The following is a 17,159-nucleotide window of genomic DNA, read 5'->3' as shown; positions in this document are numbered from 1 at the left end:
TTGTTTAATATTATATATCTTGTTACAGATAATTTTAATTATTTATTGTGAGTAATTAGGAATAGAAGTGGGATGGGTACTCTCAGATTTTAAACTATTGGTACTTAAATCTATTTTGTATCCATCTCAAATCCACTTAAATCCATCCACCAAAATTCATTTAAAATGTGTAGCGTCTCTATAACTAAATTTGAGATCTATGTTTGTACTTTATTTATATCCGTCCTAAACCCTAAAACAATTTATAACTATTTGAATTCTCATCAAATTGATTCAAGCGAATACTCAAAAATATCTGCACATACTCTTCAACTTCCATCTTTGAAGTGACATTTAATATAGAGATATTTAGAAAAAGTATAAATAAAATTAATTTGTACGAATTACATTAATTAATTTTCTTAATTCGTGTGAAAAAAGAAATACATTTATTTTCGTGAAAAATAAGAACTAAATCTGTTGTTTTCCATTGTATTAAAATTGATTAAAGAAAAATAATTAATTTCTTCAAACAAAGAAGAAAGAATGACTAAGGTTGTATTCGATAACAACATTTGAGTAACCTTTATAATTTGACAAGGTCAAAATTCTATATTATTATTCATATCATTTGGTAATGTACTATTTATGATAGCTTTTAAAAGTTGAAATAACCTTTAGTCAAATTTACTTATCCAAAAGTTCAGTGCTTTACATAAATTAATTAATTAATTTTTTTTACATTTAGATCCTATTCGGCAATAAAATTTGAATTACTTTTACTATTTTGACTAGGTTAAGACTCTTTTTTTTTTTTTTTGAAATATAATTCATTAATAACAATATTCAAGTATTACAAATACTCGTATAGATCAAACATAAAACATTTCTATAAATAGTTAATAAATTCATTGATATTTTAACAAACTAAAATAAATTAGAATAGTAAAATTGAAATTAAAAAATATAATATTAGACATTTCCGCTTGATGATAACTTTGACCAAAAATAAAAATCTCCATAATAGCAATTAATTCGTCAATTGATTTTGATAATAAAATAATAATTTTTTATCTTCTATATCGGAATTTTTTTTTTCAAAAACTTGCAACATATGAGTTTCTATCACTATGCGTAAAACAACGCGAATTCAAAATTTCAAAAGATTGTGAATTAAATTTTCATTTAAAAATATCAATATACTTGTTATTTGATAAATTGAACCAAAATATGTGCATCGTAGTTAAAAGCATAACACATAATGCATTGAACAAAGAGAGAATACACCTCCAATTCTGCTTTGCAAATATAAAGACATTAAATGCATGACCATGTTTGGTCTGCGGTTATTTCATTTTTCTCACAAAATTAACGCATAATGAAGTTAAATTAAGGCATTATAGCTTTTTTTCTTTAGCATTTTTTATCAAAGTTTCCATATCAAGTAAATTTTTTTATATAAGAAATACTTTAATTATAAATTTTCTCTAAATAAAAAGAATAGATGAAGTGATTATTGACACTTATACCATTACTTTTTATAAATTAATAAGCGCTATCTGTAATATAAAAATGTTCCTTTACCTCTCTTTTTTTTTTTTTTTTTTTTTTTTTTTGCCATTTTGATTTAACAACTAATCAAAAAATTATTTTTACCAAATATTTTTTCTTTAAATCGGTATATAAATTATTAATATATACCAAAACATCTAAAGACAATTAGAACGACGGGTATTGCTGATAAAACTTAAATGTTCACATGAAATATCCAATTGAAAAAAAAAAAATTCGGATGAAATGTCAAATTTTGGTTGTTTTTATTTAATCAAGTTAGGGAATTTATGATCTTACTCAAATTACATAAATTTACAAAATTTCCCAAATTGACAATATAAATATAGTTTCAAATTTTGATTTCAATTGTAAGCAAATACCGTTAGATTTTGATTCAAAAAATTTTTTGTTAGATTTAAATCAAACCAAATCGATAAAAAAATATTTATGTATAGATATATAAAAAACCTATTCATCTATAATCTATAAAAATATTTATTTATACCACGGATAAATGTCAAAACATGAGAGTTCATGAGGTTTTTGATATCACACTTAATGAAATTTAAATATTCTAAAATGACATTAATAATGACAAATTAAAAATCACATGTTATTAATTGATTATATATGATGTATGAAAAATATTTTTTAAATAAATACATTTAGATAATTAAGTATTTCAAAATTTTAATTTTTTTTAAATTTATTTTTCATAAATGTATATAATAGTGAGACATTTGAATTTTATTTTATTTTTCAAACATGTTTGACTTTATTTTGATTATAATTTAAAAGATCTTATTTAGGAAACAGAAAAAAATTATATTTTTGATTAACATTCTTTTTTTCTTCTTTATGTTTGACTGATTTGATTGGATATAATTTTAAAAATAAATTTTCAAATATAAATACATAATTAAGGCTTTCAAAAAAATTTTAAATATTTACTTTTTTAATTTTATTTTTAAATAAATTGGACATATGTGTTCATGATGACGGATAGCTGCAAATTATAAATTTTCAAAATATATATAATATTTTATTATTAATATTATAAATATTATTATATAAGATTGAAAAAAAAGAGAAATTTTATAAATGTAGAATTTGTACTCTCTTTTGTCAACATTTTATTTTGTCTTTTTTACAGATTTTATAAATAATTATTTTGTCTTTTAGAAGATTTTGATTGGGTGATTAATTTACTTATTATATAATTAATAAGTTAATTAATTACTTTTTAAAAATTATTTTTAAATAATATGTGAATACAGATTTGTGGATGAAGAATTATTGAAAATTTTAATTTTAAAAAATTTATACTATTTTATTATTATACCTATATATTTATATATAACGTTGAAATAGAGAGAAATTTAATTTTGTAAATACGCATAAATTTTTAGTAATATGAACTGATAAGAAAATTATAATTTATATCAAAAAATTAATAAAATATTATGTACATGTATATATATATAAATTATATTATATTTATTTAAAACGAATGAAAATCAACGACTACAAATAATATGTAACGCAGGTTCAAAAAACTGGAATGGGGAGGGGGGATATTGAGCTTGCCAAAAACAAAGAATATTATACTTTATAATAAAAATTGATAAAAAATTATATATCTATTTATACTATATATAAATGTGGGAATAGGAGGAATAATGAAATTTCATATTCTACCCTTAACAAAAGTTAAAGTGTGCTAAAATAACTTTAGTTATAATCAATTAGAAAAATTACGTTTTATTAGTTGATTGGATATAATTTATTAATTTTTTTAAATAAGTACATATAGATAACTAAGAATTTTAAATTTCAAGTTTTATTTTTTCTAAATTTATTTTTTAATACATATATATACGAATAAGATACTTGAAAAATTTATATTTTATTTTTTAAATATTTAATTTAATTTTAATTATAATTTAAAATATTTAATTTCATAGATAATTAGAAAAATAAAAAAGTATATTCTTTATATTTGTATGATTTGATTGGATATATTTTTATAAAAATAAATTTTTAAATAGAATATACGTAATATTTTATTAAAGAAATAGATAAAAAGGGAAAAATATTATTTTTATTAATATTTCTTCTTTATGCTTATACGATTTGATTGGATATATTTTTTAAAACATAAAATTTTCAATAGAATACACATATTTAAAATTTTTAAATTTATAATTCTAAAAATTTACTAATTTTTTTTATGTCGTGCATTGCACGTTGATTTTGCTCGTTATATACCCATTTAATTTTTTATTTATATAATATTAAAGTATAAATTCTTATTTAGATTAAAATAAATATAATGCATTTTTTTAAACATGTAACATCTAATTGAAATAAAATAATATTTGTACTTTTCTATTTAATAAAAAATATATAATTTTATTGTTAATTATATAAAATAATTGAAAATTTACATTTATCATAATGCAAAGTATTTTATAATATGGCGATACTATAACATTAATTTACTAAGTCAAGACCTGCTCTGTGTAGCAACAATATAAAATATAAATTTGATCTTCACATCAATTATTTTCGTCAGATAAAATTAAACTGAAATTTTATAAATAGTATGTAATATTTTGGACTTCATGTCTTTTCCACAAAATCTAAAAATAAATTGCTTAAAGTTCTCAGGTCCATATAGGGATCAATGTGCAAATAACAATATTGATAACGGAATATAATTTCTGGAGTTTATAGATAGATATAAATGAGATTAAACTCAAAAAATTCAAAATTCTATATATTTATTTAAAAAGGATATTTGAAAAAAATAAAATCTAAAAACTCTAATTATCTTTATATCTATTATAAAAATTATTTTAAAAAAATACATCCAATTAAATCAAAGGAAATTAAATGAAATTTGATTGTTTCAAAAGAAAAAAAGGAGAATAAAATATTGAACGAGAAGAGCGCTCTTGAATTTTTTCTTTATTTCATCTTTAATATACAAAAGCTGAAAATAAAAATAATAGCAGATATATCTAAATAGCGACTTTTTTCATTAATTCAAACTTTTATAGTCCATTTTTTTTTCAAAAAGATTTCATTAAACGAAAAACGGAAAATTTTTCTTATTTGGTATATTAGTCAAATACTGCAATTCCATAATTATTATTTTTTTGTTAAATTAGAATTATAAAATGTTTAAAATACAATGTGTAAATAATCTAAATAAGTCTAAATCAAAAAGAAATAATATATTTAAAAAATTTTATTTTAATTTTATTGTATTTAACTAATAGACTCCAATAGTAAATTATTTAACCATATTTTAAAATTCAAAAATCAATAAATTAAAAGAATTTAATTTTGAGTTTCAATACTTGAATTAATATTTTCAATTTTCCTCGTGGAAAGCAATATCACGTGAGAACCTATAATTAAGAACATCAAAATATATTATTATAAAAAATCATTGGACAATAATACTCCAAGATCAAATAGAGATACAAATATAAATATTTTCTCAAATTAAAATGCATAAAAATATAAGTAAAAGGATATTCAAAAAGATAAATGGAATCGACTTTCTCAAATTAAAAGGCATAAAAAATTATAACCAAAAAGATCTTTAAAAGGATAATGAACATATTTTCTCTAATTAGAAATTAATTAAATTCTAGTAATTGGATGAACAAATTATTAAAGGATAATGAACGCATCAATTATTTTCGTTAAAGGATAATGAACAAAATTTAGATAGATATTGTAATGTGTTTTGCAGGTTGTCCATTTTCGTGGTGTAGTTTAATTTTCTAAATTTCTCTATTATTTTTATATTTTAATTTTCTATTTAATTTGATTAAATTAATTATTTATAATTGTCGTAAATACTCTTAAGCTATAATTTCTTTATTTTAATATGCGTCCTTTATTGACGCAATACCAAAATACCTAAAATATTAAGATTTATAATTAAATTATTATTCCTAATTGGTTAATAGTCATGATTTAGGAACATAATAAAAAATTATTTATTATTTTTTAAAACTTCAAGTAAAATATTTAGAATTAAAATTTCAAAACTACTAAAAAAAACTAATCATAATAAATGTATCATATATTAACTATATCAATTTACTTATATTAATTGTTTAGTTTTGTTTTAGTGTTTGGTAAATATAGAACATTATCATAATAATATTAGTAGTAGAATCTCACGGACAAATTCCGTGACCGTAGCCTGGCGCCAAGCCACCAGTCATGGCTCCTTATCGCATGTCCCCTCCGGAGTTGGAAGAACTGAGAAAGCATCTCCAAGATCTTATTGATTCCAGGTACATCCAACCCTCCAAGACTCCCAGGGCGCCGCACGGGCACAGTGCTGCGCGAGACTCCAGGCCCGTGATAGAGTGGTATCAGAGCCGACTTGCTGCACGTTTCGGAGTCCACTCGACTAAACACGCACTCCAGGGTTGCCATGTCAAAGTACCGCCCTGTGTCTTGACTCCATGTGGTGTCAAAGCAATGGCGAAGTCCTAGGCACCATAACTCCAAGCAATGTTGAAGCAATGGCCCAATCCCCCAATCCTAGGCATCATTACTCCATCCGATGTCGAAGCAATGGCACAGTCCTAGGCACCGTGCATGTGGATCGGAGCAAGCTTGGCCAGAGTAGAGCCAGAGAAGTGGGTCAAAGTGGGGCGTAAAGCAAGAACGGTCCAAGGGCGAGTCGTTCTCCCTCGGCACGAGGACGTGCCGCAGTTTGAGTAGGGAAGGATGTCACGGACAAATTCCGTGACCGTGTTAGGCCCTCATTGAAGAACGTACCTAGCTGCGTTCAACCTGCGTGGGTTGGGGAGGCTTAACGATTAAGGCGTTGTTCCACCCTAGTGGTCCTTACTCCATGCAAAGCCTGCGTGCAGGTGGGGTATTGTGCCGCGGGGCACAACTGGTCAGGAGCTGGGCCACTCCCCTGATGAGCCCATGGTAGGGCGAAACCAGTGTGGTACGATATGGCAGGTTTGCCTCAGAGCTAGAGTATTGCCAAGTGGGCAGGCTCCCGGGGCACCGCACGGGCGTAGTGCTGCGCCAGACTCCAAGCCTGTGACAGAGATTGATGTCACAGACAAATTCCGTGAAGCTGAAATATTCTGAGACAGATGATGCACCAATGATGCTTCTAATGAAATTCAATGCCCAAGACCTACCCATAAATACAAAGGAGAATATGGCAACATAACAAGAGCATACATCAATTATAGAGGCCAATGATTGAACTCTTGAAGTGAAAAATTAATTAATTCAAATTGATTAGATCAACTGAGTCAAGAATTACTTGTAACTGGACAAAAAAAATTTTAGATGTTTACTTTCATTGATTTTTTTTCTTACTGCAAGTTCGAGAATATCACCTTCAAAAAAAAAAATTAGTTAGTATTAGTGATTTTATATTTTTAATCAATCGATAAATACCAATAAAATTAAAAATTTTCTAACTAAAATTTAAATTTTTGAAATGCTTAATTATTTATATATGTTTATTTAAAAGATAATTTTCATAAATTATATCCAATCAACTAATCAATTTTAATTGCATTAAGAATGTTTTAAGACATTTTAAATTTCATAAAAGGTGATTTCAAAAATTCCATTATCCTCTCTATTTTCACATTTATATATAATATATATTTTAAATAAGATGAATATATGTATGTGGGATTGACGAACTGTTTAAACTTATAATTTTAAATATATATATATATATATATATATATATATATATATATATATATATATATATATATTATAATATATGAATATATTTATGCATATTGAAACTTTTTTTTGTTAGGTGAGTTATGAAAAAAGTTCTATTTTTAATAATATTTTTATTTTCTTTTTCCTTACTGAATAATTTGTAACTATTATATTTTTTAAATTTTATTTTTAATAAATATATGTGATAAGGATAATAAATATATTTTTATATTTTATATTTTTAAATATTTGATAATAAATTTCGTTAATGAATAAATATATTCTTAATAAATATAAATGATAATAAATTTATTTATCATTTAAAAATATTTTATTTTTTATTTTTTAAATATTTAATTCTATTTTAATTACAATTCAAAATATTTTATTTCAAAGAGAAATAAAAAATATTTTTTTTATTTGCATGGTTTGATCGAATGAAAAAGAAAAAAAAAAGTATATTATTTTATTAATATTTTTTCTTTATAAATATTGACTTTAGGATTAAGAGTAGAGGGTTAGAAGACGACTTATTTGCTTTTTAGACACCTATTAAGATTTTAAAAATCTATATTTATAAATCAAGGACTAAAGGATCTGGGGATTTAGTTGAGCTTTAATTTGATATCACTTCGTTATATAAAAATAAAATTAACTGCATAAAAAGTAGCATTACAAGTAGTTTGTACAGAAAAGTGTAATACAAATTAACTAATTGTATTTATTTTAATTTAAATAAAAAATTATAATTTAATATTATATAAATAAAAAAATTTTAAAAAAGTACAAAAAATAGTACATAACAAGAATAATCAATGTGCAACACACACCATAAAAAAAACTAATATATAAAAATTATATTTATTTAAACAAATAAAAATTAATAAGTACAAATAATATGCAATGCACGTTCAAAAAACTAAAATGAGGAGGGAGAATATTGAGAATACCAAAGACGCCCTTATTAAGTTTAGGTCATCATGTGGCACAGATAAGAATTTAAAAAAAAAAAAAATGTTCTATTAGTCTACCCAATTGATGTTGCATATATTAAATTTTTAATTTTTGAAATAGATGTGCTAAGTAATAACTAAATAAATAATTTTTTTGTTACTTATGAAAAAAAAAAAACTCAAAGCATGGTATAAAAATTAAATTAATAAAATATAATTTTTCAATTACGCAGTTTATTTTCATATTATTTGTATGGTAAGGTTAAAAAAGATCGCAATTCTTGTAATTTTTTGGATCGATAATATAGTTAAATTATTATTTTTATTTACTAAAAGAATAAATAACTTATTACTTATTTTAGTTCCACATTTCTAATATTTAATTTCTAAATCTATAAATGTGTCACCCACTCAAAAGAAATATAATTTAATATTCAAAAGACATTTAAAATTCATATTTTATTATTATTATTTATTTATTTAAAAATAAAATATTGTAGCTAAAAAATGATTCTAATTCTTCTATTTGCTATTACATCATTAATTGCAATTGAAGATATTATTGCTACAAAGTGTTGAAATTAAGGTAAAATTGATATAGATATCAAAATAGAGTGAAATTATAAAAGTTTATAAAGTTCAGAGTATTTTGATACATTAATCCATCAATTTACTCGATTTTAATAGATGAATAAACTATTAAGTTTTCTACTTTTTTAATCTATTTAAAAAATAACAACATACCCCATTTGCGAAGATGGAAAAAGAGAACGATAATTCAATTTTTATTTTTTATTTTTTGAGTCTTATTTTTAAAATTTTAATTTTAAAAATAAAAGTTAATATCTTATTATTTTTACCTAATTAAAATGAGATAAATTAACCACAACCTCAATTTTTATGTTCTAAATTAATTTAAAATTCAATTCTGGCTAAATTAAATATGGTTAATTAAAGAATTAGAAATCAAATTGAATATGGGTAATCTTTTTTTTTTTTTTTTCTCTCCATTATCATTTCAAATATTTTCGTTTTTAACAAATATTATATTATCATCTAAAATTTGCTATTCTTCAATTCTCAGAATAGATTGACTAAATTCAATTATGTAGTGCTTGATAAAATGCTCATGTCCCATTAATAATCTGATGGACAAGTTAAATACAAGGGAATTTAGCCTTGGTTTATGATTTAAATAAATATATCTGCAGCATTAATTTATGTTGTCTGAAACACAAATGATAAGTAAATCTTTAGTTAATATTCTATGGTTTTGCTAAGTATCAAAATGAAATGTGTGGTTAGTTCCTCCACTATGATTTTATTTTGACAATAAAACTTTATTACAATGTTATAGATTAAAATTTTAGACCGTTGTAAATAATGTCATAATTCTTTTAAATCATTTTGATATTTACCATTGTTAATTGTTTCAAGTAGGATGTTGATACTTCTCCTTAGCAGTTTGAGAATTCATAATGGTTTATTGGAAAAATAATATAATTAATTATAATAATTAATAAAATAATATTTTTCTGTGCACGAGAAGAGATTTTTCGACTAGTTGTGGAATATGATTAAAAACCTTAAAAAAATCAGTCTAATTGGCAGGGATAGGAAATAGTTGTTCTTAAAAATTCATGTTGAATGCCACTTGGAAGCGTTTCTAGACATATTTCTAAAACTATTAGGCAGATGTCTCCAAAGAAAAGATTCAATCTTGCTTCATATGAGCAACTGAAAATATCCTTAATTTTAAGGTTTTTTTTCCTAAAGAAATAAAAGAAAAGAAAATGAAAATGAAAACATATGCAGGCTAATTTTATTTTCGTAAAATAAATCGCATGAAAATTTTTTTCATAATTTTCCGTTATTTGGGGTGTTCAAAAAAAATAAATTGAAGGAAAATTAAATTATTTTTTAGGAAAATGACCATCATTTTCAAGAGAGTAAAATATTTTCCGATCATTTATCATAACCTTATAATTTTATTTTTTTTAATTTATCAATCATAGGTAGCTATTGCCGCCATCACCATTTACTACCAGCCACACGACCGGTCACTAGCACCATCGGCCACCGGTACATTTTTCTCATATTTAACAATAAAACTTTTAAAATATAGAATTCTATTATTATAAATACTTTTATGATCTTATGAGTTAAAGATTTTAATATTTTTTAACTAATTTTTAATATTGCAACAAAATGTCGAAAAATAAAATCATTTAGAAAATATTTTTCGAGATAAATTTTTTTCAAAAACAAACGAGCTTTAAACACCTCAAATTAAAACCCAAAAACTACATTCCACATTGTCTTTTGGAAATAATTTGGGAAAAATCATCCAATCACAGCATATATATACCCTAGAATTTTATACAACCACGAAAAATATTTTAATAAACTATAAATTAATATAAATAAGGTCATGAAGGCCTTAATTAATTAACAAGTAGTCTAATCAAGCCAAGTTCACACAACTTAGTAGCACTGTAGTAATAGCTACTTTAACAAGCTTATTTAAGAAAGGTTTTGGATATCACATAATTAAGGCATCCACACGCGCGCGCACACACATATATATATATATATATATATATGTTACATTCTCTCCTGCAAGTTTGGCTGAATAGGCTGCACCCTGAAGGCAAAGGGCATTTGGGAGCTGTAATCCCTCACCCTATGTTGATGATAAGGATTTTCCAGTTCCCTCACATTCTCTTCTATAGCCATTTCTTGTTGTTGCTGTATCAAAAAAATAAATAAATAAATAAATAAAAAATAAAAATAAATAAATAAAAAATCATTACTTTTTTTTATATTTCTTCTCGTATCTTTTCGTGCGTTTCAAGATTCGTGACTATTTTTCCTTAAAAGTAATGATCATTGACAATCAAATGGTATATTAAATCAATAGATGATTAGATCATCAGATAAATGAATTTAACTTGCAAGGTTAGGGTCGAAATCTAGAATCATTACAACCAGGCTCGAATGTGAATTCGAATCTCGTAAACCAAAAAAAAATTACAATTCATATATAAAATTTTTTCTTGTCATGATTAATCTCTAGCATGAAACCTATGATCCCACTTGATATTTTATTAGGTATATCAATCAGGCTATGCCTGGATGATACAGAGTGCAAAATTTTTACTATTTAGGGCAATAGCAGGCTTGGAATACTTAATTAGTCCGATGTGAAACAAATTGTTCCTTGAGGTGACACCAACTTTTAAGTGTCATCAAGCACTGATTAGTGTACATAAACTCTTTTTTCACTCTTCCTCTTATTTTTGGTACTAATTGGTTTTTTTTTTTTTTTTTTTGTCAGATCTTCACAACTTGTGACCTTGTTGCATTTCTTGATTTTTTTTATGGGCTTTAATTAATTAATACTGAGTATTTAACAGAGATTAGAAGGTGCACTCACCCAAGAAAACCACTCACTACCTTTCCTATTAGCAAAATAGGAAAGACTTGTTGTTGTTGGTATCTTTGTGTGTATATATATGCACAAACATCTAAAGTAATTATTGATTAATCGCTTAATGTATCATTCTTAATTAATTAAGTCTTAATTAATTTGAATAAAATGAAATGAAGAGAACATACCAGAATAAAGCTCAGACGCTTGTTCTCCTCCTCCAAAATCTTTTCCTGGAAGTTATTAGATACAAGAAAAAACATATTAAAAAGGATACATATATATATAGAGAGAGATATATATACTTAAAGAAAAATTATATTAAGTAAGAGAAATTAGGCTAAATTGGAAAATTAATGTTCATACATTTTTCTTCATCATCTTCAAATATTCCATCTGTGACAAGAAAATGGACAATCAGAACTTGTTTAAATTAGTACTGAGAATATGATTATCAAGATAGTTTCTTTCTTCTAGTATGATCAAGTGAAAAAGATTTAACAACTGGCCTGTTTGTCACGAATGCTGGCCAGTCCATTTTCAAGGGCTTCCTCTATATGCATAAGCTCTTTGTGGTTCAAAGAAGCTATATCTTCCCCTTTCATGTGCCTGCAAATATCATACTTCATGAGAAAGAAACACACACACGCACACACACACACAGAGAGAGAGAGAGATTTAGGGAAGGAGAAAGATTTACCTGAGCTCAATTTGCATGCTGTCATTCTCTTTCTTGATTCTATCAATCTCATTACTCAGGTTCTGTCATTTGTTTATTAACAAAAACCCTAAAATGTTAAAATTGTCTTCACAATAATTAACATTAAAAAGGATAAACATCCATGAAAACAAAGATAGCCAATATTCAGATCTTTTGTATTACATGATGGTTAATTAGTATGTGCTTCTTATACATAAATACCCAGAAAGAAGTTGATTGAAAAACCCTAGGTTCAGGCCCTCTCTCCTTGAAGTTTGTAGTGTAGATAAAGAAAAGACAAATCATTTCAACTCATAAAAATCCGTTTATGGGAATAACTTTCATTTACTTCTGATCTAAAGTGTTCTTTCAAATTTTGCAAAGCAAAGGAAGGATACATATATAAATATAATAAATTACCAGATCTACTCATATTTAGATGTTGCAGTTCATTCCATTTTTAGTTTTCTTTTCTTTTTCAACAATATTATTATAGCAGTAAAAATATACAGATCCCATTTGTAGATCTGTTCATAGGATTCATAGTTTATGTTTCCTATCTTATTTTTAGCAAAAAAAATAAAGACCCATATCATTTTCCATTAGAACTCCCCATGCTTTCAAGAAGAAAAAAAAAAACAAAGGATAAAAGAAAGAATCAGAACCCACCTCATGTTTAGCATCCCATATCCTCTTACCAGCATGCTTGTGATACTTGTCCAATATTTCAATCAATCTTTACAGGTTTAAAATTTTTTTTTAAAAAAAAAAGAAAGAAAGAAAATTAAAAACAAATAAATTACAAGAGAAAAAAAAGAGAGAGAGGGAGGGAGAGAGAGAGACATTTAACAAGTTATTATATGTACATACGAAGTAGAAGGGCTACAGTACTCATGCATCTTTCCGGAACTAGCGAAAATAACCAGAGAAACCTGAGCATCACATAAAACAGTGATCTCCTTAGCTTTCTTCATGATCCCAGCTCTTCTTTTGGAGTAGGTCACCTGCCTGTTACTTGTGTTCTCAATCCTTTTGATCTCAATCTTGCCCCTCCCCATCTTTCTTTCTGTTCTTGTTCTTTTTCTTTTCTTCAAAGTAAATGGAGATAAGTGTGCAGAGGAAGAAGAAGAAGATAATTGTTATAAAGAGAGAAAGAGAAAGGGAGATGGGAAAGTAATAGAGGAGGTTACTATTATGAGTTTGAGGATATGAAACTTTCTTGGTGGCACAGAAGAGAGGGTTTGTTTGTGGGCTGTGGACAGAAGGGAAGACATCTTCTTTTTATCTGATGTTTGATTTGGCTTTGGTAGTTTTCGTTTCACCCTGTTAACCACTGGTCCTTTCTCTCTCCCTATATGTGGTAATGTAGTGATGCTAATTGATGATGAGTTTAGGCTTAGGGTTCTTTAGTTTATAGAAATGTGACAAGACATTTTCTTTTTTCTTTGGTTATATTACAAATTATTTTTTATATATATTGTTTTAAGTTTTGTTTTATTTTGAGATAAATTATTCCAATTAACATTGTAAACTTCAGTTTGGAAAATAAAACAAAAGACATTACATGTAGTTTACTTCTGCTTAGTATATAAAAATTAAAATGCAAATACAAATTAATTTTTTACATGTATTAAATCAATTAATCTAATCAAAAGACAAAAGTATCTATGCCGAAAATAAAATTTTGATAAATAAAAAAAATAATCATCTTGACTAAACTCAAGAATCAAAACTTAATAAAATAAAGAGCAAGTCTTATTTATTAACTAATTAAATTAATCTTAGTTATATATCAATAAATAAAGTGTGTATCGTCAGAATTCCCATAAAAGAAAAAAAAATATATTCGATTCTCGAAAAATACATTTATTAAGAGGGATAAAATATTTTATATTCTATAGAATTAAATTTTAAAAAATGTAAAGGATACCTACCCAAAAAAACTAATTAAATCAACCCCATAAAATAAAAAACTTAAAACATAATTATTAAATGTGTAAACATGGACAAGACCTTAGGGCAGGAGAAAGGGAGTTTAGGGTGTTTTTGATACGTAAAATGAAGTAGTGCATGTCGTACATAGGCAGTTGTCACAGTTTAGGGTCTTAGAAGTATGTGATAGTCATGTCTAAAGTTTCGAGTGATGGAACTAAATATGGTATAATAATCAGACCTTAACCATCAAATCAGAATTCAAGGTGGTTCTTCTTCAGTAAAATTGTGCAAAGAATGGGTCAAAAAGGCAAATGGGTCCCTAATTTTTTTTTTTTTTTAAATTTATTTATATGACCCATTTGTCTAAGGAAGGAATATGATTTTCAGGGTCAAAACTAAAACTGTCAAGCTCATGAAATAGAGTGCCTAGGATTTAGCCTACAAGTGCTTGTGGAATTGCCTCAATGAACATTAAACCCATGAGGGGAGTCTCAGGATGTAAGTTTTTGTACACTGTACAATCTTAGATATAGAAGGATGCTACATTGAATTCAACTTTGCGATAACAGTATAAACATTAAAAGTAATTTGGGTACATTGTTTGCCACTGCCATGAAACATTAAAATGTGGCTTTGAAAGGAATGAGAAAGGGGACAAGAATAATACAAAGGTCTAGTAATAAAAAGAAATTGTTTTTTTTTTATCAAATATTGTTGTTTTAATCCATTATAGTTTGATTCCAAAAGTAGTTAAAATAACCTAGGCACCTAATCAAATTAGGATTTAAAATCATTAATAAGTTGGTATTAAAATTGTAAATCAGCCAACTTAAGTAAAGCCTTCGAATTCCAGAGCTTGACTTGTTAAGATACAGTGAAAATCAAACTAGAACTTGATTTATTTACAATTTATAATTAAAATAAAATACACTTTTATAAATTTAAACTTAAAAAATGAGCTCAGCCTATTTATTAAACAAGCTCAAATTCGTTATTAAACTTATTGCATGAACTTTTTAGAGCAAGAGTTTCGAGTAACGTTCAAGTGGATTGGTTTATATATATATATATATATATATATATATATATATATGTTTAAATCTCTTTCCTTTACTCTTTTCCTCTATTAGAGATAATATTTAGTAAATTTTTTTAAAAAAATTAAGTGTTGCAAATTTAAAAGATAAGTTTTAATTGATGACAATATACGTAATTATAAACAATATAATTATTTAAAACATATATATTGTAAATTTTTAATTATTATTTCAAATAAATTTTAACTTAACTTAATTCTTAATTAAATAAATAATATATAAAAAATTAAAAAAAAAAAAACTATTAGTCATATTATTGAACACCAACTATCATGTTATTGAACACCAACTAACTTATTATTATTGTTATTATTATTATTATTATTATTATTTTTACCAAAGTGATTTCCATGTTATCTAGATAATGCAAATTAACTTTGTTTTACATGGGCTTGCAATTTAAACCACCAATTCTGCTTAGCAAATGTGCAGAAATACACTCTTTATGAATTTCTTTTGTGAAGTACTGCACAAGTAGCATTTACATACACACTCACTCTTTATGAGAAATTAAACGTCAGGCTATAGACATGGATAAATGGATAAAGAATTGCTTTTGTTGTGTAAAGTCACAGCTTTTTTTTTTTTTTTCTTCTACCTTTTTATTGTTGATTGCTCCAATTTCCATATACTTTGATTGTAAGAATGTACATTTTGCTTGCAAGCCCCACCTATATGTAACACTCACTAGGAAAGTGCCAGCTTCTACTTGTTACATCCATTGTTGTTCTACCTTTAAAAGTGAGGTTTGATGGGTGGAAGCAAGTGGATAAAAAATTTTAAACTACTGTTACACATTCCAAACTCATTTAAATATCTAATATTGAAACTTATTTAGAATTTTCCATTCCATTCCATGTATATATATTTCTCAAACATGTTTAAAAGATCCTTAAATTGATAAAATTTCTGCAAATTTTTAAGTATATGAAGCCAAACACGTTTAAAAAACTTTTTTACATGGTAAAGAGAAAAAATATTTGACCAAATCCATTTAATATAGCAGGTAATAGACAACATATGTCCATACACCTATATCTCTATCCGTCACGTATGGTAATTCCATTATCCATGCCCGACTCACTTCCATCGTTATTCTTGGATTATTTTTTATCTTCATTTTAATTTTTCTTCTTTATTTTTTAATCAGACATTAAATTTGTTTTTATTTTTCAGAGTTATTAAAATAACTACTCCCTTTCTCTTAAAATTAATTGTTGAATACACATACTAGGCACAAAGGGCATTGCCACCAAACTCACCTTGGGAGAAGAGCCAATCCCAAAGTGGTGCCTAGGGACACTCTTATCTGTACAATATCTACAATAACAATAAAGCCTTAATCCCAAACTACCCAATGGTAATTTTTAAAAAAATACAAAAAAAAGAGGGGAAACTTCATGCAGCCCTTTGTCTCCAACTTGCAGACAAAGAACACGACATTGCCAACTAGCAACGAAAGAGAAAGCAAGGTGAGATAATCAAAACTACCAGTTTCCAGGAGCCCCAATGTGATGTTGGTGCTCAATACTTCCTGATGATAAACTGAGGTTCCAAATTCACAGCCCAAACCCTGCTCAGCCCATGGCTAGCACAGTTTCATGGTAAAGAAATAAAGAGAAAGGCAAAGGGAAACAAAAAGGCAATGCAAGATTATCAAAAGGCAAACTATCTTCAAATAATTTGCATCCTTTCGAATTGAAATCCTGATCACCAATCCAATCTGATTGCAGCAGATGTTAAGGAACCAAATTCAGCACTAACCAACT

The 17,159-nt window shown here is 25.7% G+C and overlaps 1 protein-coding gene across 1 annotated transcript; it reads right to left on the bottom strand.

Annotated features, from left to right (window-relative positions):
- Window positions 1–10,623: 10,623 nt before the first annotated feature.
- Window positions 10,624–13,595, bottom strand: PI (K-box region and MADS-box transcription factor family protein). The gene is made up of 7 exons (XM_012222932.4): window positions 13,229–13,595; window positions 13,028–13,094; window positions 12,359–12,420; window positions 12,168–12,267; window positions 12,025–12,054; window positions 11,847–11,891; window positions 10,624–10,976 (listed from the first exon to the last, which is right to left on the bottom strand). The coding sequence occupies exons 1-7, from the start codon at window positions 13,414–13,416 to the stop codon at window positions 10,833–10,835; spliced, it is 636 nt and encodes a 211-aa protein (XP_012078322.1). The 5' UTR covers window positions 13,417–13,595; the 3' UTR covers window positions 10,624–10,832.
- Window positions 13,596–17,159: the final 3,564 nt, after the last annotated feature.

Source organism: Jatropha curcas, chromosome 9, assembly GCF_041381405.1.
Source record: "Jatropha curcas cultivar XTBG-Jc1 chromosome 9, XTBG_Jcur_1.0, whole genome shotgun sequence".
NCBI classification, from domain to species: domain Eukaryota; kingdom Viridiplantae; phylum Streptophyta; class Magnoliopsida; order Malpighiales; family Euphorbiaceae; genus Jatropha; species Jatropha curcas.
This window is presented reverse-complemented; position numbering and strand designations above follow the sequence as displayed.

What these genes read in the sequence shown, in the direction of transcription:
- PI (XM_012222932.4), bottom strand. Translation starts at nt 13,416, where the DNA reads ATGGGGAGGGGCAAGATTGAGATCAAAAGGATTGAGAACACAAGTAAC. An exon ending in TACTGTAGCCCTTCTACTTC is followed by an intron (nt 13,095 to 13,228) that starts GTATGTACATAT and finishes AAACCTGTAAAG; the next exon opens with ATTGATTGAAATATTGGACA. An exon ending in CCAGCATTCGTGACAAACAG is followed by an intron (nt 12,055 to 12,167) that starts GCCAGTTGTTAA and finishes TTCTTGTCACAG; the next exon opens with ATGGAATATTTGAAGATGAT.